At 33.0% G+C, this 27343-nt stretch overlaps 1 protein-coding gene across 3 annotated transcripts in view; it reads left to right on the top strand.

The window, feature by feature from the left end:
• Nucleotides 1-27343, top strand: part of LOC118197860 (uncharacterized) — a 388014-nt gene that overhangs the window by 317683 nt on the left and 42988 nt on the right. Inside the window, exons 5-10 of one of the 3 annotated variants that reach the window (XM_085817409.1) lie at nucleotides 7331-7357; nucleotides 12386-12431; nucleotides 12738-14130; nucleotides 17033-17331; nucleotides 19090-19277; nucleotides 21170-21217. In XM_085817409.1, coding sequence (XP_085673535.1) covers nucleotides 7331-7357; nucleotides 12386-12431; nucleotides 12738-14130; nucleotides 17033-17331; nucleotides 19090-19277; nucleotides 21170-21217 — 2001 coding nt within the window. Of the gene's footprint in view, nucleotides 1-7330; nucleotides 7358-12385; nucleotides 12432-12737; nucleotides 14131-17032; nucleotides 17347-19089; nucleotides 19278-21169; nucleotides 21218-27343 lie in introns of all 3 variants that reach the window. The other 2 variants (XM_085817408.1, XM_085817410.1) reach the window with 2 other exon arrangements.

Raw genomic sequence — 27343 nt, 5'->3', positions numbered from 1 at the left:
GATTCGTCTGTTCACAAAACAGAAAAGAAAGTAAAAATTCAAATCAAGAAAATATTACATTGCCTTACTATACTTATATTAGTATAGTTATTACTATACTTATACTAGTATAGTTTCCAAAAGTGAAATCAACAGCTGTAATCAAACTCGAGAAAATAATGAAAGGTAACAAAACCGAATTCAAAAACGAGGAAGATGTATCCAAAGTAAGGAAATTCAAAACTATGAAGAAACAGAAAATGATGGCTCAGTTTGGAAAATAGAAAATATTTCGACAAGTGTTACAGGGAGACGACTGCAGCAGAATGTCTTACAGTAATGTAACTGGGCCAACTTTGCATGTAAATAGGAAAATAATTGATGGTAACTCAAGTAGTGCATGGAGATTGTTTATCAATGAAAAACATATTGTGTCACATTCAGCAGTGCACGTAAAAAATTGCAAAATTCAAATAGAAGTTTTCCACTCAATGAATTAAATGCTTTCATTTCACTGTTGTGTGTTCATGGAGCTTTGGCTGCAAAAAGCCTTTCTATTTTGAGTTTATGGTCAGAATCTTGTGGCCAAGCATTTCTGACTGAGACAATGGCTAGGGACAGATTTCTGGAAGTTATGAAATATTTTGGCTTGACAGAAATAACTAGATCCCACAAATTGATCTATTTGCCCTTGTTTTGAATATTTGTAATGCTTTTTCGAAAACTGCTTGAATTGTTATAAGCTGCCTGAAAGGATAACAGTGGATGAACAATGATTTTTCATGAAGACCTGATGCCGATTTATTCAGTATATACCAAAAAAGCTGGACAAATTCGGCATTAAATTTTGTCTGTAAGTTTTGTCTGTAAGATTTTGTTTGTAAGTTTTGTTTTGTGTTGTGCAGTCAAAAGATGAAACAAGTTGGTGAACGTGCAACTTTTCACTTGATGTAACTTTACTACAGTAGTGGAAGAAATCTGAAAATGAAAAAATTTTTAATTTGCTGAAATTAGTAAAAGAAATTAGGAGTTCAGGAATAAGCTGCATTGGCACAATAAATCATTCAAAAAGAAAAGGACCTTATTCTTTCAAAAATACAAGGGAAGAGATCTATTCTAGTAAGATTGCTAAGCATGACAATATAACGCTTACGTCTTATCAAGGGGAGGGGAACAATGACTGCTGATCATAGTTATTTAGGCATACAGAAAACACCGTAATGCTACTGGTAATGTAGATTTTGTATTCTCCAAAAGTATTTCTTTTTCTAGTTCCAGAGTTTGTATACATAATACTATACAAGTTTTCTATCTTTTATAATATTTATTCAAAAATTAGTCATGGATAATTTGTTTTTTGAGTAAGACTTACCATCAAATTTTAAATTAATGTATTTTATTTTCAAAAGACATCTACGAGGGCTATCCAGAAAGTAGATTACGTTTTGGAATAAAAAAATAAACAAAGTATAGGAAACAAATTTTATTATATACAGATGAAAGCCACACTCAAATACTACTTTTCTACATAGTCACCATACAAATTAAGGCATTTATCGTAGCGATGTACGAGCTTGGAAATTCCTTCGTCGAAAAATTCGGCCGCCTGCGCCTTCAACCACTTCGTTACCTCTTCTTGCAGCTGTGCGTCGTCATCAAAACGCTGCATAGCCAGCCACTTCTTCATTGCTGGGAATAGGTGGAAGTCGCTCGGTGCCAGGTCGGGACTGTACGGCGGATGAGGAAACAACTCCCACTTAAAAGATTCAAGAACTTTACGAGTGACATTTGCCGTGTGGGGCCGGGCGTTGTCGTGAATCAACAAGATCTTAGAGCTCAACATTCCTCTGCGCTTGTTTTGAATTGCTCTTCTGAGTTTTTGGAGAGTTTGGCAATACCTTTGAGAGTTTATTGTAGTGCCTCTTTCCAGGAAGTCCACCAAAATTACACCTTTTCTGTCCCAAAAAACAGTCGCCATCATCTTCCTTGCCGACATTGTTTGCATGCATTTCTTGGGTTTTTGGGGAGAACTTGTGTGCCCCCACTGCATTGATTGCAATTTCGTTTCACAGTTCACATGTTTCACCCATGTTTCGTCACCAGTAACGATGCGATCGAGTAAAGAGTCACCATCCTTATGGTAAGCATCCAAAAAGTTCAACGCTGCAGCCATTCGCTGATTTTTGTGGTCCTCTGTCAAGATTTTTGGAATCCATCTTGCACAAAACTTGTGGTAACCAAGCTTTTCGCTGATGATTTCGTGCAACAAACTTCGCGAAATTTGTGGAAAACTCAAAGAAAGTTCCGTTATTGTGAAATTTCGATTTTCACGGACTTTAGCATCGACTTTTTCGAGAAGTTCGGCGGTCACTGTGCTGGGTCTCCCACTTCGATCTTCGTCGTGAACATTGGTTCGGCCATTTTGAAATCTTATGACCCACTGACGCACTCCACCTTCAGTGATAATGTTGTCCCCATACACTTCACAAAGCTGCCGATAGATTTCTATCGGTTTACAGTTTTTTGCAGTCAGAAACCTTATTACTGAGCGCACCTCGCAGCTCGCGGGATTTTCAATTAACGCAGACATTTCAAACCGTCACAGTATCTGAACGGAGCACAGCACGAACCTCTCACTAGCACGGCTAGATGCAGACTGAGCTGCGCAACGCTCTGACCCCAAGATGGCCGCGCTAGCCCCACCCCTAGCGGACACAGACGGAAACGTAATCTACTTCCTGGATGGCCCTCGTATTAAAGAATGAAAGCAAAAAGAGAATTGCTGGGATCATTAAACTCTCTTTTAAATTGTTCTTTTTTCCCTTTCAAATGAACATTTAGCAGCTTTCCTGCTTGTGTTGTCCTTAATTGCTAGAACACTCTGTGAGGTGCCAAGAAAAATTATTTCTTTTGGCATCATTCCAATAACCTTGAAAACCTTCTTTTATATCTTTCTGAAATCTTTTTCCTGTTTCTTACCCAAAGTCAAGATTTTTGTGGTAGATATTAAATTGATAGTGCAAAAAATGAATTGCACTTATTACGCATACTTTTTTCTTAGAACATACTTTTCAGTATAATTGTGTAATTAGATATTTTTCATTCCTCTAAAATTTTTATATTGTTTTTACTTCCTTGTACGAAGTAAAGAAAGTATTGTAATCGGGAAAAATTTCAGGTTTCATATTCCAACAAAAATATCCCTTTCAGCTGCTCTCAAAACTATTTGAGTGATGTTTTTGCTTTTCACCTGTATGTACGGGCAGAATAAAGGACTGCTTTTGCCAAAAAGGATTGTAAAATGGATTTTCAGGATTGTAAAGTGGATTCAGAAGAGATTTTTTTCCTTTGACGTTTGTACATACGTATATACGTATGTATCTCACATAACTCAAGAGTGAAAAGAGAAGAACTTTGAAATTTTATATATGGGACTGCTGTAACATGTAGTTGTGCACCTTCCTGTTCCATTGCAATCAGCTGCTCCAATCTTATCTAAATATATATATCTATGCTGTTACGTGCTCTGTGAGTTTAGTTTTTTATTCTTATAAGTTTGTAAATTGCGCATTTTTTGTTTTAAAAGTGACTGGAATTAATGTGCTTTTTATATTCCAGTTAAGCTTTTTATGTCTTTAGTTAATAGGCATGTAATGGCTGTAGAATTATTAATAGTTTAGAAGTTTAAGTGGTGAGTTAAGCCTAACAAACTGCCATTTGTTTATATTTGAAACTCAGTTGAACAGTGAATAAAGTAAGTTTCTGCACCTTTAATGTCTTTTTGCTGAGTGGGACCAAAAGTAAACTTTCAGTTTTGTGCATCAAAAAATCTGCCTTCTTCCCTGTTGGCCGAATTACTTGTTTTTGCATAGAAGCTCTAATTTTAATTCTAGAAAACAGTTTTTTCAACTGTATTTGGTGTTTTATGTTTTTTTGTATTTTACAATTTTTAATGAAGATGTTTCACTGCTTTGCCGCGAAATGAGAAGTGAGTTAATTGAATGAGGAATATACCTCTAACGAAATTTGAGGAAATAAGTTTAAATCAAATGCAGCAAAAAAATGTGTATACATTAATAGCCATGGCAGCGAGTCATGTAGTGTCCACATTAGATTTTTTTAATAATGTATCAGATTTGTTTATTTGGGGTTGTTTTTTCCTATATGAATCTAAGCAAAAGTAATCTCTTCCTCTTCCAGTTTAGATACTGATAGCTTTAATTCTTTGGTCATTGCGAGGTTAATCCTTTCTTCTCAAATATGCAAGATGTCTGTCAGTCCTAAATTTGTAATGCGAGCTGTGTTCGTTTGCGCCCACTGCAGTGCATAACTGGAATGCGAGCTGAGGACTTTTAATAACCATAAAAAAATTAAATACTTAAGAGATATGTTACAGCTTCATATCTTCTTGTCCATATATAGAAATTTTACGACTTAATTGTTGAATCTAAATTAAACATAAAGCTGAGAATAAAAAAATAAGCTTAAGTTCACATATAAAATACTATTTATTTAGAGAATTCCAATAAAATGTGTTGGTTGAAAGCTGAAGGTCAACTATATTGCATAGTCTAGTGTTATCTTTATTAAATAGAAATCTACAAGTTTTTGCTCCCACTGTTTTGTCATGTGTGAAAAGGAATGCAAGGTGTGTGTCAAATTGTAATTTCAAAAGTATTTCCAAAACTTTCACGTGTAGAAAGTGATAGACTATGAGAAATAATTCTGCGATTGAGGAAATGAAAGCAGAACAGGAGCTGACACAGGTTTGAAGAATTAAACATATCCAAAAATGTCAAAAATCTAGAAATAGTTTAAAGCCATTAATAATACAGTCAAAAGTCGTTAATTCGAACACCCATAATCCGGAATGATCTATAATCCGTACCTGAAAGTGACAAAATTTCTGCACATGCGTCTGCGTAAGACCTTTACAGCTGCAAATATGCGTGTGTGCATGTGCGTAATACGTTTACGCATGCGCGTTTAATGTATAATGGACGGTATAAGCTAAGCTAAAATTATTTAATTCAGTTAATGTTGCATATTGCGTTCTTCCTTAGCCTTCGAATTGGATCCGGCTTATTATTTTTTGCAGACTGTTAGAGCAATTTTATAAAAGTAAGCTTGAACTTTTGATTATGTCAAATAGAATTTCCGATATATATTTACTAATATGTAAAGGATCTACAAAGCGAAAGTATGTTTCGAAGTTCATTAAACAAAAAGTGGAATTGCTGCAAAAAATGGATAAAGGCATATCCTTTGTTTCTCTAACCATTCCGAAATCTGTTTATCAATTTCACGCTGCTCTGCGGCACGCAGTGAATTGGAAGTTGATCTGTCAGCACTATCCTTATCTTTAGGGCAGATGCTTTTATTTTATTTGGCTTATAATTCCTTACTAAATGTAGTATTTCATCTCGATGTACTCCGTCTTTGATATGATTTAAATCAAATTCCTCGTCATTATAATTCGCTTCCGATAGTGAAGAAAGTGACACAGAGGTTATTGAAAACGAAAAAATTTCGATTGACAAATTAGTCAGTATTCTCAATGCAGCAATTATAGGACTTGAACAGCGGAACTTTGTAACTGAACAAGAAATTATGTCTGTTTATAGAATTAAACAGAAAGTATTATCACATAAAACGAAGCAACTTAAACAACTTACATTGAAAGAAATAAATATAAATATTAAATAAGTAAACAAATAAATATTAAGCTTTCTTTGTAAATTTTGATACCCTTTAGATCATTTTCTTTATTTCATAAATTACGGTTTCATATTTTTAATTTTATAATTTCTACATGCCATCTTACCAGATTTAAACTGATAATCTATAATCCAGAAAAATCGATAACCCGGAATCGCCAAAGTCCCGACGATTAACGACTTTTGACTGTATGTGCAAATAGTCAGGTCAAGGTTGAAAATGGGCTACAATAGACTCTCATGGACATTATTTGACATCATTTGCTTAAAGAAACTGATAGTTGATATCAGTCCATATTGCAAGCCTTTGCATATTCTTCAGCTGCAGGAACTAAATTATCTAGGTATACCATGAGTGAGAGGTTGCTGAAAAAGGGCTACATGCTAGAGAATCCATGATTTGTGTCCTAATAATTCAGGTTATAGTATGCGCCCATTTGCAGTGTTATAAAGATTGTGATTGGAGATAATTTCTCGTTAAAAATTTCATTTTTGCTTGGAGAGTGACTTGAGAAGTGTTGCAATCTGAAGGGAGTAAAGTGCCTGAAAACATTTGTGCATGCAGTAAGCCTGAAAATATTTGTGAAAGAAATCGATACAAATGTGGTGGAATCCTGGTTTGGGTGGGTATCATTCTGAATGGCTGCACATTTTTGTTAGTATAACTGTGACTGCTGAAATAATATAGAAATGTGGTTCTTGATCTGTATGTCAAGTTGTTCAGGGATACAATCAGTAATAATTTCCTCCTAATGGATAATAATACTCATACCAACTGTGCACAACTGACTGATAATCTTGATGGTGAAAAAATTCATTTGATGGAGGGGGGCTGCATATTCTCTGGATTTAAATCTAATCAAAGATGCACTAGGATGAAACTTGCATCACTGCATCCCCTATCTTTTTATTATCTTTGAATTTCAAGGTATTATTCATCATTAATCCATTTTGTTACTGTAAGAACTTGTAGACATTCTAATGCATATCCTGGAAAAAGTCCTGTAAAGCTTGCATTGCAGTCAGGGGGAGGGATCACATTCTTTATTAATTTTTCTACATATCTTTAAAATATTGCAAAACCAACTTTCCTCTACCCCACTTTATATCATGCTTCCTACATTCTTATTAAAATTTATTTTTTGCAGAAATATATAATTCTGCATTTTGACATGTCAAAATAAAGATCCTTGTATATGTTCTGTGGTCTCAATTGCAAAGTGATTAAGGCTACATGTATTTTTATAGTTGTTCCTTTAACTTTTTGCTAATGTCTTAGTTTATCTCTTCAGTACTTGTTATTATTTAAACTGACCAAAAAAAAAAAAAAAAAAAAAAAAAAATCCATTTTATTAATTTTTCAGTATACATGTGTCAGATGCTTTATTTATTTATTTATTTCAATGTCCAGGCTTTTTCCTAGATTACAGCTTTATAAGATCTGGCATTAATAACTTTCACCAGATAATGTGCCTTAAATGTTAAAACAAATTCTTGGTTATATACTTTGTGAAAGGTGCAGGTCAGTAAGCAAAGACTGTAGAAGACATTCCGGAATCAGTCTACAATATTGTAATTTATATTTTTTCTCTTTTAAAATGCACTAATTTTTTTTTTTTCTTTTTCATTTTTAGTGTGATAGTGAAAGTGGGGATGAAAGAGTAAGTAAATAGTTACATCTTAATAAAAGTTCTTTTTCTCATATCTGAAGTAACTTCTGTCCAAAAAAAAGTAAAGACTTGTCTCGAGGGGGCAGGGGAATATGAGTTTGTGTTCAAAATTTAAAATTACTCAAAATTAAGCTGTTAAGTATAAATACCACTGTATCAAGCTTATCATTAGCAGTGTTGGTTGCGATTACTGCTACGTTTTTTAGAATTATAATTATCTTTTATTTGAAATTTGAGTACAACTAAATCAAAATTTTGCATTAAAGTTGATGCTGGTAATAAAAACAATTGATTTTTGATATAAACTTCAGGTTCTCATTTTCATTTATACTTCTGAAGTACTTATTAAAAAAAAATTAATGTGTACATCACTGATATTAAAAAAAATATTATTTTAAAACTTCGAAAACTAAATGTATTTAAAATAAATTTGGTTGCTTTATCACGTGTTCTGTCCTGTAACTTCGAAGTGTCTTGGTGTGATAATCATTTAAAAATGATATATAATAATTCTAGTTAGGTGTGATAACTAATATCAAAAATTTTAGACACATATTAATTCACTTTCAGAAAAATTTAATTCATAATTAAAAAAAGTTATGAATATACTGGGGTCCCTCACTATATATCCGCACTAAAATATGTCCAGCTTGGTGTACATCCTGTTTGGATGCAAAAATGTTTGTTTGGAATAAGACATAAGTTCAGTGAGTGATGACAGCAGATACTGCACTTGGTTACCTCTTTCAAGACAATGCTATGATCGCAGATAAATGTCATTATGCCATTGCTACTGCTCAATAAACAGCCCATGTTATAACATTGAATTTTCAAGAGATTTTTTTTTCCTGTAAGTGTTTTGCAAATTCATTATCAATGAGTTTTTGGAAAGTTCATGAGAGGAGTCGAGCAATAAATAAAATTGTTAGGATTCACCATGGAAGTGAAAAAATGAACTTGTGAAATGTATAAAGAAGGCAAGCATGTCTGAGACTTAGCTGTTGCATACCATTTGCCTTGTCCTGCAAGTAAGGGGTTGGGCTCAGGGCTAATCCACCCTGCCTCGTAAAAACTCTCCCGATTAAGAAACTTTGAAAAGAACTTTACAGACTGATACATTCTCGATGACTTGTTGTGAAATCAGACCTGAAATTTTGAACATGGAATGTATGAAAATTTTATGGAAGTGGAGCTTTAAAAAGCTTATTTACATTTTCACCCAATACAAGTTGAATGTCCTGGCCATCCAGAAAATGAAATGGACTGGGCAAGGAGTGATTGATAACAAAATTGCAATGTCTGTTACAGCTAGCTGTCTGTCATATAAAGACACATCGTTTCAATACTGGTTTTATTGTCAGTAAGTGAATTAGGGATAGAATCATTGAATTTAAACCAGCAAATGAAAGAATTTACAGGATACACATTAGGGGTAAAGCACAGTATATTTCAATTATATGCACTCATGCTTCCCTGGAACAAAAAGATGAGGAGAAGAATGAATTCTCATATATTCTTGATAGGGTTTATGCTGGATGTCTCCTGATGGCAGAATTCAAAACCAAATTGACCATGTTCTCATAGGTCTGAGACATAAAAGTAGTCTTTTGGATGTAAGGACATTCCAAGGAGCAAATGTGGACTCTGATCACTTTCTGGTTATTGTAATACTATGTTTTAATAGCCGTTTGAAGTTTCTGAGGTGATGTGGATTTTTTGTTGAATCTCATAACTCTCATTATTTCTCTGACTGTGGCTTCTTTGACTTCCTCCATTTTCATGTGGTTTTGTACCATTAAAAAAAAAATAGATCCCCACATATTGTTCCGTAAACTATTGATAGACATTCCTTTTTCCACTATGAGTTCCTAAAGTGTAAAAAAGAACTGGAAAGGTATCAAACTCATCTAGTGGCATTACTAACTGTTACTTGAAGTTGTTTAGGAGTTTTGTGTTTCAATACATTCTTTTATTCATTCATCTAAAATAATTGTAATGAACCTATTACTATTTCATTTCCCACATTTGTCTTTGTATATGCTGCTGTTACACCAGATTTCACTAATATATTTTGACATTGAAAATATCCTGATTGACTGCTGATAGGCATGTATGTCCATATTGTGTCATCTCTTGTAGAGATAACATTCTTCAGTCTTTGAAAATGCCACTTAAGAAGTACTGTGAGATGTCATAGTTCTTTGAGTGAATTGTATGCTTAGTTTTTGCGAACTTTCATAACGAAAAGCTTAGTTTTTTTTTTTAATCAACTTCAAAATCACTATCAGATATTTTAAGTTTCTATGAAACAACATCTTCCTCAAATATTTTTCCTCATTCAGACTAGTTTTTGTCTCATTCGCGCAAAAATTGCATAATTTCTTTATTTGTAAAACATCTATCTTAAACCATATTTCACATTAAGAAAATTGACATGCTGTTTTCCTCTGCTTCATTTCTCTCTTCTGTTGGGACCATTAACATGGCAGAGCAAATAGGATGTTTCAGGTGAAAAAATAGTTATCGGACATAGGTGAGAAAACATGCAAAAGTACTATATTTACACAGTAAAATTCTTACAAGATTGTTTTAAATGTTTCTGCTCTTTTCCCATAATGTCATCAAAATGACAACCATAAAATGAATCAGTATTGGAATTTTTGTACAACAAATTTTATATCCTTTCCATAACTGTTTACCTGAGTAAACTTAAAGGTTGTAGTAAAGGTGTGTACATCATGACACAAGTCCTTATGTGGCCTTTATTTTTCAGAGTCATTGGTCATAGGCATATACTTTTTTTTACAAAAGTGTTTTAAATGAGGAAAATAACCATGAGATGACATTTTAAAATTTAAAATATCTAATTTATTAAAATCACAAAATCTAATTTTTTAAATGGTTCTCTGGGACCTGCAGTTACATTTAGTGAGAGTTTACACTTATTCTTAAAAAAAAAAAAAAAAAAAAAAAGAGGAGAGAGACAGAAAGGAAAATGAAAGGGGGGAGAAATGAAAATTGCCCAAAATATTTCAGTTTTGAGTTATATACAAGGTAATACACAAATTGATGTATGAAATATTTAAATTTGCACACGATGAAAAGTATTTTTGATGTTTGTAGGTTGAGAGACGGGAATAGTTAGCTATGCCGAAATGTAAAATGTTTTGATCAATGTATTTTTCTCAAAAGGGGGATCTTGACCAGTGCCAGATTTACATATAAGTTATACGAGCTATAGCTTAGGGCACCCACTTTCTTGGGGGCCTCCAAAAATTAAAATATAGTACAGTCAAAAGTCATTAATTCGGACACCCATAATCCGGACCTCAAAGCTAAAAACTTTCTGCGCACGCGGTGTGTTGACACATGCGCATAGGCATTTACGCGTGCACGTTTTATGTATAACAAACGGTATAAGCTTTGCAGACTGTAAGAACAATTTTATAAAAGTAAACTTGAACTTTCAATTATGTCAAATAGAATTTCCGATGCTGGAGCTCCCAAAGGATCTACAAAACAAAAGTATGTTTCGATGTTCATCAAACAAAAAGTGGAATTGCTGCAAATAATGGATAAAGACATGAAGAAGGTGACAGAGAGGTTAGTGAAAACGAAAATATTTCGATTGACAAGTTAGTCAGTATTCTCGGCACAGCAATTACGGGACTTGAACAGCGAAACTTTGTAACGGAACATAAAATTATGTCTGTTTATAGAATTAAAGAGAAAGTATTATCGCATAAAACGAAACTTAAACAACTTACATTGAAAGAAATGTATAATAAAGTAAACAAATAAATATTAAGCTTTTTTTTTTTTTTTTTTTTTTGTAAATTTTGATACCCTTTAGATCAGAATTGTTCTTTATTTCATAAATTACAGTTTCATATTTTTAATTTTAGAATTTCTGCATGCCATCTTACGAGATTTAAACTGATGATCTATAATCCAGAAAAATCGATAATCCGGAATCGCCGAAGTAATGACTTTTGACTGTATAACAGACTTATAAAGGGCCCCCATGTCTCAAATTGCTTAGGTCCTTATCAAGTCTAAATTTGTCTCTGATCTTGACTGTTAAATTATGGTTCTAAAATAATAAAACTGCATGTGAATATTATTAATGCAATTTTAGCTTTTAAAAACTTAGAATTGCTTGTGTAAAAATGTTTTTGTCATACCAGATGTAAAAAAATTTATAAATTGCGGAATATTACACGCTATTTATACTTCATAGAGGACTATCACCAAATGATACTAAATGGCAAAAAATCAATCTCAAATTATTCTAATTTATTTTTTAATTAGTTAGTAAGGCCTGAAGACAGAAATTGCAGATTTTGAAATGAAATACTTCAGTCAGTTTTTGTTAAACAGAAGTGAAGCTCTTTCTTTTAACTTTTTATAATGAGTATAAACTTTTAATAACTATAACTAGAGGAACAGGAGGACCATACAAAAAGCTAGATTTTGTAATTTTTGTGATATTGTTTTTTAAGTGCCAAAATATGAATATTTTATCATTTTAAATACTTTTATAATTGGAAGTATATATCTGTGACCAATCATTGCAAAAATAAAAGCTGTATGAGTAATTTTATGGATATGACATATATATCAAATAACATTAGAGACAACATGGAGCTTCAGTAGCTTCAAACTGAGCCCACGTATGAAGATGGTATACTCAAAAACAAATTTTAAACTGTCAAATTTAACCTTACAAAATTATCTTTGTAGAGTTAAAATGCTTTATCTGCATTGAAGAACATTCAGTATAGTTTGTACTTTGTATAACTTCATCAAATTAACTTGTCCGAGATAAAGGAGTTCATAAAAATATGTATACAAAATAATGCTTTATCCAAATACCAATGCTTATGTATTTTTCTAAATAAGTGTATTAAATATATTAATGAAAAAGTTCTCAATGGAATATATGACTGCAGGAAAATGTACATTTCTGTGTAATTAAATATTTTGCCATGCCTTTAATATCATAAAATATTTTTATAGGGTTCGGAGCCAGAATGTGATCTGTTCAATAGTAAAATTACTGATAGTAAGTACAATTATGATTTCATTTCACTGTTCTATATTGATTAATTTTAAGTATTATGCGTGGAGATAAGAATTACTTTTTATAACATTTTCAACAAAAAAAAAAAAAAAAAAAAAAAAAAAAAAAACACGCAGAGGGGTTACACAAGTGTTAAGGAATTCATTCATTATTAATAAAAGCCAGTAAGAAAGTTTTCATTGTCATTATTTAAATACAATTAATAAAAAATGTTGTTTATTAATTTTTACTTCTTAATTAGATATTTTATTATTATGTATTTAAAACTATCTTTTTATGATATTATAGGTAATTTTATTGCCAAGAAGAATAACCCTGGTCATTCTCAGAATTGTCGATCTCCCCCAGTGTTGCCTCCTATTCATCCTGTACAGAATGGGACTCATCATCCAGAACCATCAACTGCGGTGGCTGCTGTTACAGCAAGTGCCAGCCCTTCAAATACTTCCTCAACCATGGTTGTGGGTGCTGCTAGTCCACGGGAACCGCAGATAGGCAGTCCTGCAGTCATTCCAGTTTCTTGTTCATCTCCCGCCTCTCCTCCTTCTGGAGTTGTTCCTGCATCACCGCCACCTCCTCCCTTTTTACACAAGGGCCATACTCCAGCAGTAAATAATAAAGAAAGTGCTTCTGGAAGCAAACTTTTGAGTAATGGTTATGAATTTGTATCAGATACATCTCCACCTTCACCTGTGACTGCAACCAAGTTGTTGTCACCGAGTAAATTTCTTCACAAGAGGGCTCCTGCAGTGCCTTCATGCAGGGAGAGTGTGGCTACATTAAGCAAACCAGCTATTAATGTGTATGATTTTGTTTCTGACCATTCAGCACCTTCTTCCCCTGATGGTGTGATTTTTTTATCACAGTCCAAATTTCTTCACAAGGGCATCTCACCACCAGTTGCCTCTGTCAATAAAGATTCTACAGCTGACAAGATGGGAGTGAGCAATGGCCATGCCACAAATCTTTGTGTGTCTGCTCCTCCTGTACTGTCTGCTCCTGTCATTCAAAATAGTCACAAAAGTGCTTTGGATATGAGCATAAAAACTGGTGTCTCTGTCTGCAAAACTGAACAACCACCGCCACCTACTATCCTACCTCCTGCTATGGCTGGTGATCTTAGACTTCAATCATCTCCAGGGCAATCAAGGTCATCATATGGCATTCCTTATTCTACCTCTCAACCTATACGAAAACTGAATGCTGCAACTGACTATTCCAATTCCCCTAGAATGTCACCTCTGACTATTCCGGCATCTCTTTCTTCACCAGTCATTAGTGCACCTTCCATATTGCCAGTTTCTCCTGCAGCTGTTAATTCAGCAGCATCCAGCTCTATGCGAACTTCAGTGTCTACATCTGTTACAGTGTCGAGTGCCACGTCATCTCATGTGCTTGCGTCAAGAAGTCGTAGCCCAACTGTTGCGGCTTCTCACCCAAACACACCAACTCCTGTTCCTGCCAGAGATACGCACAGTTCTCATAGCAACAGTAGTTTGTCCAGTCTCAGTCAGTTAAGTACACCAGTGAACAAAGACAGAGAAGGAGGAGGAAGTCGCAGTCATAGTAATTCAAGTAATGTTGTACCTTCTGTAAGCTCTGCTTTAACTAGCACATCTGTGTATGCTTCTGCTAGCAGTCTGGCAGGTTTAGTCTTCTCAAAACCTCAGTGCTGGAGTGGGTAAGATTAGCTTTAAGTTTTTCCACTAACCTTTCATTATGTTCAGATTGTGTTATTTGCTTACTTGTTTTAGTTAACCTTGGAAGATGCCTTGTTTTACAGTTGTATAGACAGAAAGTATATTTTGCTGTGTTTAAAAACAAAAATATAATTTTTTTATTGTTGGATAAAATATGTAGAGCTCTAAAAACATTTTGCTTCATTATTTTCAGTGTTATTTTTATGTATTTGTTGTAAATAAGTTTTTGATATCATCAGTCTGGTTAGAATTAAATTCATTTTCACATACAACTATATGATGTAAGTTATTAGGCAAGTTCATGTCTATTACTGAGCTTTATAGAGTGTGTTTGTGTTAAATTTAAAGAAATTCCATCTGTAAAATAGTATAAAGAAATTGTAAGAAAATGTATGTAAAAATATTAATATAATTTTATATGAATACCATTTAAATTGCATTTTATTATAAAATGTAAACTAGTCTTAACAATAATAAGTTTGTTGCATAAATAATTGGAGATAAGTTGCATGTTTTGGCTTGTGGATGAAAATAATTTACATAAAAATTACATAATAAAAATAATTATATAGGCATGTGGCAGTGTCACTGGTTGTCTATGCAGTGTGGTGTACCAGGGGAGGGGGAAGACTGCTGTGGGCTTCTGACTAGGGTGGGACCTTTAAGTTTTTAAATATATGTAGCGATATGTAGGAAAACAAAAAAGCATCTTTCTATTCTGTGAGGACGTTTATGTGTAAATGGGCCAACTGGTGTAAAAAATACATAAAAGTTTTGCAGCCATTCAATTATTGCAACTTATTTAAGCAGAAATTGAAGAACTTCCATAGTTGATTTCAAGTCTCATGGAAACTTTTAATGAGGTAGAAAAAAATGAAATCTTACTAAAAAATTAAGTGGTTAAGATGCAATATTCAAGCTGCAGATGTTGATGATAAGGGTGAAACTAAAAAGTGGTTTGCATTGAAAATGTTAAAATTTATGTAGGAAATGGTACTTCGAAGAATCAGCCCTGAGCTTATATTTCGTACAAAAGACCTTTTTGACAGTATGTGTTTCAGTTCCTTCTTGCAAAAGAAACTTTTCAAAGTTAAGTTGATTGAAACCAATCTTTGATCAACAATGAGCTATAAGGAGATAGCTGTAGGTCTGGCATTGATTGTACAGTGTGCGGCAGCATTCATAGCATAATTTGACTTGCATAGCACAATGACATACTGCATGAATGCGCGCCAGCTCGTGCCGCATTCGTATACTAATGAGCTGCCATTTCGAGTATGACAGTGATATGGATCGGTGGAGTGCACAGTATCGTGCCTTTGCTGTTGAAAGCAATTTCAAGAATAACTACTCTGTTATTGCTACCCAGTGTCTATTTCGGCAGCATTTCAACTTGGGACATCATGGGAAAGTTCCAGGTGGCCGGACCATTATGACAGACATTTCCAGGTAGAGTAATTTCCCGTTTTGGTGACATTTCCTGGCTGCTTCGCTTACCTGATCTTTCATGTGCAGACTTTTTCCTTTGGGGCCACCCGAAGCAAGAAGTTTTCTGAACACGTTTGTGGCACCATTTCTGAGTTGAAGTGTCGCATCAGAACTGCTGTCAGCAATGTTCCAGGGAATACTCTACACCGAGTTATGGCAAGCTTCCAACGCCACCTAGATGAATGTGCTGTGCAGAGGAGGCATCATATTCAAAAAGTAATCCACGCAATGGGCAATGATTTACACATTAGGAAATGGCATACCTTTAACTATTAATTGACATAAGAGGTAATAAATAAATTACAGTTACTGCCTTAAAGTGTGTTTTTAATATCCTACTATGAATGCTGTCGCACCCTGTATATCAGGTGCCATGCTTGCTAAATGAATATTTTTTAATCATGCAATTGATAAGTTAGCTTTAAAATAATTTTTCATGGGTAAAAATAGAGGATTTGCATTTGAATTCTGCATACTGTCAAAAAACTGATTTCAATATTCTTAGGATTTGTTGTATTAAATGTGTTTTAGCCTAAACTAAAATTTAAACACTGAATTTTAGTTACTTTTGAAAAGTTTGTTTTTTATTCTTCATACTTCTCCCTCTCTCTCATTTCTGAGTATTTTTAGAAGTATTATTTAGTATTTCAAAATTTTTAGAAGTTTTGAAATATTATATGTATTTTTGGAAACTTTATATCAGCTGTGTTCTATCATGCAAGTAACAAAACATGGGTTTTTACACTTTTAACAAAAGCATTGGGTTTTTTAAAAAGTTAGCCATAATATTTGGATATTTTGTTTTGCATGTAGAAAACCATTTTGGCTGAGTGTTTCATGGGTTACTACAGTACAAAGTCCAAAATTGAGATGTCCAGTATCTGGAATGATCTAATATCTAGACCACTGCCCCCCCCCTAAAAAATTCCCCTTCCAACAATGTCTGGGAGTAAATAATATAATACTCAATTAAAAGAAATAGATGGTGGGCTGCAAATGCAGATTTTCTTCTGAGATTTCTGCATGTCTGTTTGCACCTAGACCAATAAGAATATTTGATTGACAATATGTTGATATTGGCTGGGAGTACACTTATAACCCTTGAGTGTCTGTGTGGGATTAGCATTTTTCTATCTGACCTAAACAATAAGTGAAACCCCAGTGTTTCCATATTTACATGTCATCTGATAGATTTAAATTGATAATCTAAAGTCTGGAAAGTTCTAGAATCACCAAAGTGCCAGCGATTCCAAATCTCCGACTTTGTACTGTATAATAAAATTTTCTGTTATCCAAATCAGAACTAGTAAATTTGTGTTACCCTATTTAAAAAAAAATAAATCATAATATTTTTTTCATCATAATAGTTATGTGTATATTGAATTGGTTTTTCAGGAGTTCTAGCACAACTAATACAGTATCAACTTCAGCGCCTCGCTCATCTCCTGCTCCTCCTCAAGCATCACCTGCTCTGAGTAACAGTGGAAGCACCAGTCTGCCACTTCCTCCTACACTTCCACCAGCTCATCATACCTCTCCATTCAACAATCATCCTGGACCTCCACCACCTCCACTTTTACCAGTTGCTTCACATCATACCATTTTTACTCCTGGGTCACTAACACCCACACTGCCTCTGGAATCCACAGCTGGACCTTCCCCATATAGAGCTGAGACTTTATTTCCACAGCACAGTGAGTATAAGAAACGTGAGTTCAGAGGGCAATAAAATGTTTGAAATTTTATTTTCCTTATTTTTTATTCTTCTCACATAGTCTTGTATTTTGTAAAGCTAAGTATTTTTCTTTTAAAATATGCATTGCATTATTTTTAAGTTTTTGTCTAGCAGTTTTTCAATCTTAGGTCTAATTGCTGAAATGTAATATAAGTGGTTATTTTTATATATTAGTTGATAAGTAAAAAAAAAATGAAACTTTTGTTAAGCAGCATAATTAAATAAAATGGTCAGCTTCTTGGCACTTCTGAAATAATTGTAAAATTTTGAAAGAAGAATTTTTATTGCTGTCAAGTGAAAAGACACCATTTGTGTATATTAATTTGATCAGAACTCATCATGTTCTTTTTCATTAATTCAAAACTATTAAAAGTTTTGAGAGAGTTAGAGGTAGTCCGTGTATTATGATGCCTTGTATGTAGTATTCTGTATTATGGCCTTGCAGCATTGCTGTTATACAACTGAATTTCTTTTATTTTCACTATCATTTAATCTTTTTCTCATTTTTAAAACATTAAAAAAATAATTTTGAAATAGAAGAAAAATTTGAAAAACTTGTAATGATTTGGATTAGAGCATTCATGGGGAGCATCAAACTGGTGTCATTCAGATGGATTTATTGACAATATCTGTCATGCACTTAGGCAACGAATTAAGTTTTTTAATATACAGCCAAGAAATTCTTGAAAATGGCTTTGATCAGTACAGTGAAAAGCCAACTTGGAAGAAAGGTAATGCAGAGACAAGTATCAGCACCATGATATCATAGGGGATGCAAAATGCAAGGAATCAGCACATGTAGTGCAGGGCAACTTAAAAAGAAGAATGAAAGGGGCATTTGCGGACATTCTTCTGCAAATGAAAGTGATATTGTACATACTACAAGAAAATGTTAGACTACCTTTACACATTGTAGAATGCTCTGCAAGCTTGAGGAGGGGTGTAATTTGATTTCTTTTGCTCAAGAGCTTGGAAGTGTTAAAGTGTTGTTAATTTAAGATGACAAAAATAATTAGATTTTAATTAATTAAGGTAGTTATTATTCTCAGGGATAATGTTTCTGTTTTAATCTTATTATTTTCTTTCTTAATTTCAACATTATTTTCTTTAGTTTTAAAGAAATTTTATTCATTAATAATCATGGGTATTAATTAAATGAAATTTAGATCTGTTAAATTTCCCACAAATGATAATGGGGAAAACAAATTGTGTTTAAAATTATTATTTTTATCTTGGAAGTACTAATTAGATGCTGACTGTTGGGAAAACTTTTTTTGGTGGGAAATATGCGTTTCACTTTTTTAATAAATAAGAACATAACTTATACTTTTATTTTAGCTGTTGCTTTCTAAAGCAAAATTTAAGAAGTGTTTAGAGGGAAAACACTGAAAACTTTTTGGAAAAATTTTGGAAAGCAATTGTTCTCAACGGACTGACTAAAAATGATATTTAAAACAGCTAGTTAAATATATTATCATTACTTTTACTGAATTATAGCGTGAATGCATTTTAAGCGCATCTAACAAATAGTCTGCTATTACAAAAATCTGTTATGTCTTTTGAATGTCTAATCTTTAAAATTGATTTGTATAATACTTGCCTTGTTTTAAATGCATGTAGATTTTCAGCTTTCTGTACCAAAAAAAATCCCAAATGGTTAATCACAACATGTTTCAGAGTAAAATGCTAATCACATGTATTTTGTTCTTAATATCAGATCCCGACCTTCTAAGAAGGGAGTTGGACACAAGGTTTTTAGCCTCTCAGGACCATTCCATTCCTATACCTCCTCCTCCATACATGCAAAGTGAGGTTCAGCATCATAGCCAAATGCATCAACAAGCCCCCTTTATTGCACCTCCTCCTCTTGGTGCTCCCATGGTAACACAGCCAGCTTCCCATCTGGTAAGTGTTGTGTAGTTCTGGGTGCTTAGTCTAAATTATATAGACAACATGAGTTATATATAATGAGAAGTAATTTATTAATTGATTGAGGTATACAAAATTATCATGCAGTTCGAAAAGCAAAATAAATCAATTTACAATAATGAAGTTTATTTAGAGAAGTATCTTTCATCATCTTAGTTTCTCATGATATCAGTATAAGATTCCAGTTGTAGAGACATTAGGCAATTTTTGGAAGCTGGAGAGATGAAAAATTAGCAATCGCCTTTGCCGGGAATCGAACCACGGACCTCTGGAATACCGGCCCAGTGTGCAGAATGCGTGAGGAATACCTCATATACTCCCCTTTTTAAAGGGTGACTAGGGTTTTATGGGACCTAGTCACCAAATCCTGGGTGCGGAGAATCATCATCCACAACCCTTTTAGTTCAGGCGCCACTTGTAGAGTCATTAGGATTTTTTGGAAGCCGAAGATGAAAAATATGCAACTGCCTTCGCCGAGAATTGAACCACGGACCTCTGGAATACCGTCCCAGCATTATACCACGAAGGCACGCTAGGGAAGTGGGAGAAATACCTTATACAGTTACACCTAATATAATAAACTATGTCGAATTAAATCCCAAATGTGATCTGTAAAAGTAAAACTGCAATGAATAATATCACCAAGTATGAGAACTCGTGTGCACAAAGACTGAATTAATGCAAATTTTATTTTCCAGAATTTATTGAAAACAGCAAAATTTTATAATAGCATTTTTTGAAATAGTAAAATGTAATAATTTTGATTGGGATTCTATAAGTTGTATTACTTTTTTATTTTATAAATCGGCCAGTGGCCAAGTGATTCAAGACTTCTGAATACCGGTCCTCGGTTTGAACCTAACGGCTGGCTGCATTGTTATTTTTCGGGTAAACGGGCTGGCTGCATTGTTATTTTTCATGGTTTTCCCCATGTTTAACATGAATTTGAGCCAGTTTCCCATAGAAAGTATTCCATGAAAGCATCCCAGCCATTAGGCACATATAGCCTTCCCATGTGCTTTGCCATATTCAATGGACCTAGCCTAAAACTCTACAAAACCATAGAAAGATTTGGTCACGTTTAGATAGCTGAAGAGTTTAAGTTGTACCGTATTATGGGGGAAAATGTGATTGTGGTTATTATGCAACTAAGTAAATTATGCATGAAAGCTGTTATTACTGTAACTGCAGCATATTGAAATTGAGAGTTTACCTGTTTCTAAAAAAGGAAGCACTAAAGTTTTCAGCCTAAACTTTCCAGTTGGAATTTTTATTTTATTTCATTTTATGTATTTATTTGGCATATTATATTTTACTAATGTTTCAGAAACTTTCTTTGCTACAGAAAAATGTACATGACATTATATAATATTTGTTATGTGCCTGGTAATAAGGATGCTCTAAAAACTTTCAGAAGTATATGTTTTAATTAATGCACAATCCATCACATGTTACAAATGCAATAACGTTTGAATACATGTGTAGTTTAAATAACATTTTTAAGTAATTTTGTAACTTATCTTGAATAAAATGTTTCTCTAATTAGTAAGAGCAAAGATTGAATAACTTTTTGTTCTGTTTTTTACTTAATTCTCTGAGCAGCATGATTACCTTTATTAACTAGAGATATTTTTGGTCACTTTATATGTTACCTTATAATATAAAGTTCCCCCTCTCATTTCCTCTAATAATAATAATAATTTTTCATTCAAATGGATGAAAATAGACGGTAATATAAGCAATTATATAAATCTAGCTAATAAGTGCTGTTTCAACACAGCTGTTCATGAACAGATGCAAAAAGCTGTGCTGCTCAGAGGGTTAAACCTTTAGCAGAAATTAAGTAATTTTTGATTTTTCTTCCTTAGTATGAAAAGTACCCAAAATTGGATTCATCTCTTTATAGAAGACCTTCTGTGAGTATTTTTCTGTTATAATAATTAGTAGAGTTTCTCAGTCATTGAATTAAAAAATATTTTTTCATTTTTTGTGTTAAAATATGTGAAAAATTTGTGCTGATATTCAGTGAAAAAGGAAATACTTTCCATTTTGACTCGTAAAATAGAATTAGTACTCAAGAAAATGGAAATGCTTTCCATTTTGACTCATAAATAAAATATGACTGTTTTGACTCATTAAATAGAAATGTAATTATTATTACTTGAATTGATCTGTCATATAATTTTCAGGTAATGTTTTAATTTTCTTTATATTAGAATACCATATTGTAATTAACAAGCATTTCTCTTATGGACAGTATCAAATTACTGAGTGTCCATATTTCCCACCCCACACTCTATTGCACCTAGTCGGGTATGGGTAGCATTTGATAATCCTGGGAAAACACTAAAATAGTAACTGTGCATTAAAAATTGGGGGAAAAAATCATTTTATTAAAGAGTAGCAATACAAAGAATGTGAAAATCACTATTTGGTAAAGCCACAGCGGCAGCTAAGCTATGCAAGCCAGTTCTCTGTTCAGCAGGATGTCTATTAAATTACCGATGTTCCTCTGTGGTTGATTGTGCCACAAATGAACAAACTGATCAGCGAGTTGGGACATATTTGTCCATGGCTGAATTTGCCTGCCTAACATGTCCCAAACACGTTCTTAAATGATAGGTTTGAAGATCTGGCAGGTCAGTTGAGGACATTATAGCATGTCAAAGGCATTGTTTGGAAAGTTATACGTAACTGAGCATTATCCTTCTGGAAAACAGAACCTAGATGACCTGCATAGGCAGTACGATAGGCTGCAATATGTCATCACCATACCTGCAATCAGTCATAGTACCTTTCAGCACGACTAATGGTCAACAGCTGTTCCAGCTGATCACTCCCCAGGCTATTACACCCTGCCTTCTGGCTGTGTGCCACTTGGAAACAAATGTTATATTGGATCACTTACCTATCCATCTGTAGACATATTGCGGTGGTCATCAGCATTGAGAGAAAAGCGTGATTCATTTCTGAAGAACACATTTCTCCAATCAGACATTGTCCAGTCTGAGTGAGGGGGGGACTGTGTAAGACAATACAGCTTATAGGGAAGGGTCAGTGCAAGTATCTTGATAGGTATTTAGATCTGTCGAACTTCATTTAGTCTTCTGCAATTCTATCCTTTGATCCCTGCAAGTTGTCAAATGGTGTTGAATCAATAATAGCATAATCGTTGGTGCGGACATGGCAGCTGTTCTAATTGGGTGATCATATCACACACTGGTAGGCTCTAGCCACTATAGTGGCTGACTATGTCTTCACTTTCCAGCAACGGACAACAACCATATCATTTCAACCAATGTGCATGTGTTTCAACCTGTTCAACTAACTGGCCTCTTTTAGCCCTATAATGCAACCCCTCCCAAAGTCCGATAACTGTTCATAATGCCATCAAATGTGTCTTTCTATCATCTTTCATTATAATGTCATGTAGTGCAGTTGGAAATGCTTGTCACTCACCGCACTTGCCCCTTTACATTCTACCATCTGCGCACTTCAGGTGCATGCTATATCACTCCACATTACTGATTGGTGCTGCAAGTTTAATCATTTACACAACAACTTGCCAAACTACATGCGTATGCCAGGTTATGTAATCGTGGCTCAAATTTTTTCCTGCTCAAATTTTTTTTTTTTTTTTTTTTGTGTGTGTGTGTAAAAGTTTTTTTCATATCCATCATGAAACAGCTCTCTTTTATGAAAATTCTCCTTTGTATCATTTAATATGTGCTGTAGTAATTCATTTTGTTGCTGCCTAGATCACTCTCTGTTGTTCTGATTATGAAATAGATATAGATCTATCATGTTGATTAATTTGTCCTAATCATGTATGAACCATTCCAAGTATATTATTATTTACCAAGTATTTTTTGTTTTTTCTATATTGAATTTAGCTATGTTATTATTAGATAGCTCACACGCTCTACCATCATTTGCTACTTTGTTATATGCATGAATATATTAATATATCAGGATATGGGAAGAGGCACATATATGCCTGTAATATGCATGAATGATTCTTATATAAATTTTTGTTCATTGGTTGCATAGGCCATGATACACTTTAATTTCAGTCATTTAAAATTTGATGAACCAAAATATTCATATAAACAATATTTATTAACAGCAAGTTAATCGGAAGAAAAAATTGAAAACAATAATAACCGACGTTCCAATGCTTCAAATTTATTAGTAGATGCACCAATGGTATGGTGTTGCTGACAGAATATCTGTTCCTTTTGTTTTCTAAGTGATGTATGCAGTGCACATTATATCATGCTAAATATGGCATCCTTGCTTTGCCAAGTGCTTTAGATATGAAAGTAGAGACTGATTGTATTTTGCATTTAATATATACATTATTCAACAAATATAGGGAACATGCTAATTACAAAAAGTATACGTACTGATAGAAAACCAAATTTAAGTACGATGTAAAATATACATAACAAAGCAAATGCAAAATAAAATACTTTTCAAAATAAATAATTCTGTGTGAACAAAAGTATTGTATTAGTTGTTTTAATAATGTGTCTTTGTGATACATAAATAATTGTGTTTTTTTAACGATAGAAATATGAAATTTTATGCTTTAGAATCAGTAATTGCAAGGTGCAAGTTTTTGAGATAGGTTTTTTAAATGTACACTGCTCAAAAAAAAAAAAAAAAGGGACAGTGCTATATCTCCCGTTCTACTGGGCCGATTGACAAAATTCAAACTGTGTTTTTCATATCTCGAAAGCGCGACTTAGGATATATATTAGATTTATATATAGCACTATTCTAACATAGGTATTTTGACACAAAATCGGACTTTTTTTGAAATAACATACCAATTTCTTTCCATATTTCGATTCTATGACTCAAATTATGCCAGAATACCAAGTTTTGTAAAAATCGTACAAGAAGTTTTTAAAATATTAGCTCTCAAAATTTTAGCTCCTCAATGTTAATTGAATTTGGCAAATATTTATTAATATCTCTTTTTTTATTAAACTTTTTTGATTTTTCCTTTCACATTTCGAAATTTAGGTTCATTCCAAATAAAATTTACCCATTTTTTGTGTTTTATTTTTTAAATTTCTAGTTTTAAATAATTTTTATAAATTTTTCGAAAAAATTTTGAATTATAACCTATAAAAGTTTTACCATCATCTTAAAGTAGGTGTATTTTTAAGCATATCTGCAAAAAATTAGACTTTTTTATTCAAAAATTTCTAAGATATACACGAATTTACATATTTTCGCGTTTTGAAATTTGGCATCTTTTTTTGAGCGATAATAACGCCAAATGTGGTTTATGGATTTTTGTTACAGTGAATTGCCACAGCTAATTTTAACCTTTTTCAAGTAAAATTTTACGGAGAATTAATGATATTGTTTCTCTCAAAAAGGCGTAATAAATATTTATTAATACTATATGAAAAGCTATTTTTTTAAATTATAGATGATATTATTGAAATTTTTAACTATTTTTTTAATTCCTCTCTTTCTTCCTTTTTTAAAAAAAATAAGAGTAAATTTTTGTAAGAGTAAATTTTTACCTTCGGCGTTTTATCGTCTGCTACTTTACTTTAACTTCGTCTAAAACTGAGAATTTTCGTTTGATGTTTATTTGAATTTTATGAAAATATTTTATGACATTAACTGCATAATTTATTTCTAAACAAACTGTTGCTTATGAAGTGGCTGAAAGAGCGGCTGATACTATCATTCATATTTTTAAATCACAGTGTATTTTTATAGAAGTATAAGATTTAGAATAATCATTTTTATAAAAGTCAAATTATGATATAAACATACAACCCTCTAGAGACTGAATTAATGGAAGTTCAATAGTTATGTAGAAATGATCTGCAGCTACTTAATGGCTGGATAAGTCAGCAGGTTCTGTGAACAATCCTTAAAATTCTAATTTAGAATGTAATTGTCAAGAACTGAATCCTGATCATCAGTAGTATAATAAGTAATTATTACGGTTATTAAAAAATCCTTCTTATAAAGTAACTGCAAATATTTCAAAAAACTTTCTGTCTGAATGCAAATATTTTTCTATTCAAATATTTTTAATTTTATATTAATCAAGATTGCACACGATATTATTTATTTACACTTCAATTTTTACTGTCAACTCTAGTAGAAGTTACAAATCAATTATATTTAATTAAGGATTGAATTGGATTGGATGGATTATTTAATTATGGCAAAGCACACGAGGGCTATCTGCCTAAAGGGAGGGATGCTTTCGTGGAGGACTTTCTAAGGGAAACTGGCTGGTATACACGTTACACATGGGAAAATCCACGAAAACGCCCATACAGCCAGCCTGTTAGCGGGATTCGAACCTCAGACCGAACTACCAGTGTTCAGCGTCTTTACCGCTCGGCCGCTGGTGGGCTATTTAATTAAGGAATGACCATCTAAGTTTAGAAACAGCGTACCATAACAGCGATTCAATTATTGGCGCCTTATCTTCATGTTACTCCCGACTGGCAAGCTACATGATTTTTAATGAGTATTCGAGTTTTGCTAGTAACTTCAATTGGAAATCGAGCTTAAACTAAGTTGGTTATTTGAACATAGAAACAACATGGGAGCTATTTGATTAAGATGCTTTCATAGAGAACTTTTGTAAGGAGAACATAGAAAACTATGAAAACAACATAGAAAACTATGAAAACCAACCATGCAGCCTGGGTTAGACGTCGCAACAAACAATTAGTATTTAACAATCTTCAAATGCTAGGCAACTGATGAGGCTCCAAGTAAATCTCCAATTTAATATTTTATTTGTAAATATTTAAAAAATATTGTTGTATTCTTAGACACAAAAAGCAGAATTTAAGTTTTGTTAATTCGTTAGTTAACTGCCAAGCCGTAGTGCAAATGAATATTCAATTTTTTTTTTTTTTTTTTTTGCAATAATTGTATTCACTTAATATTCTTGGAATATGAGCTAAAGAAGGAATGTTCTCGCAAGATTAAAGAAGTGTTTAAATCCAGTGATATTAGGTTTGTCTTACAAGCTCGGGATCAAAACGATTCTGTAGTTGCCGAGTAGTTGACTTGTAAATGGCTCTGAATTAAGCAGATGACTTTTAATCTTACGTTATTCAGTCAGAAAACGTATTCCAAATGTTTTGTATTGCATGACAATGCATCTTTTCATTATTCAATAACCAGTCGGAGAACCGCTTGTGTTCCGAAAATAAGTATGTGTACTCAATCGTCCTGCATGTTCTTCAAATTTGTCTTCTTGTGATTTTTTTTTTTTTTTTTCTTTCCCAAAAACTAAAGTTGCCTCTCAAAGGAAAGTTTTTTGATATTGAAGAGACAAAAGGAGTATGACATCTAATTTTAGAGGCATGTCAAAAACAGATCTCTACAAGCCTTCTCTTCCATTACATGTTGTGCAGTCAGACAAAAAGTTGCATCAGCGTAAATTATATAATCTATTTTTATTACACTCTGATTACATTATTAACATACAGCGAATATATACTAAATCTTTTACTTCAGCTTAAGTAATTCAGAATTCTTGACGGCATTGTTGTCCGAACTAGGACTTAGAAATTAGTCAAATTAAATATTTCGATAACTCAATAAATTCAAGGTTGAAGTTTCAATATTTGATTTTCGGAGAGAGGGAAATTTTTTCAGTTTTGGTCCATTACCTTAAGTATATTTGCTTCGATTCTTTATTTTTCCATAAAAGCAAAAATTGACGCATGGTATACATATAATGCATAGCTTCAAATTAAAATTTAATAATAAACAGAGTAGTTATAATTTTAAGTTCCACATTGAAACAGTCATAAAAGGAAAACTACTGGATCAAATGTTATCAAATTTGGTAATCGTGTAAAGGAGGTCATGGGAATTTATTTTCCGTGAAAAAAGGAAGTTCGAAACCTCACCACCAGGGCAAAATGGCACTGTATACAATATTGTTAAACGAAATATGGCTCAGAATCTAACTTAACCTTTTTTTACATGAGTTTAATAAGTTGTATACCCTTAAGAAACTTTGAATTAAGCAATAT

The sequence above is a fragment of the Stegodyphus dumicola genome, chromosome 5 (genome assembly GCF_044657685.1).
Source record: "Stegodyphus dumicola isolate Sdum_Otavi_A_Nest chromosome 5, ASM4465768v1".
In the NCBI taxonomy this organism is placed as follows: Eukaryota; Metazoa; Arthropoda; class Arachnida; order Araneae; family Eresidae; genus Stegodyphus; species Stegodyphus dumicola.
Note: the sequence above shows the minus strand (reverse complement) of the source record. Positions and strands in the feature narration are given on the sequence as shown.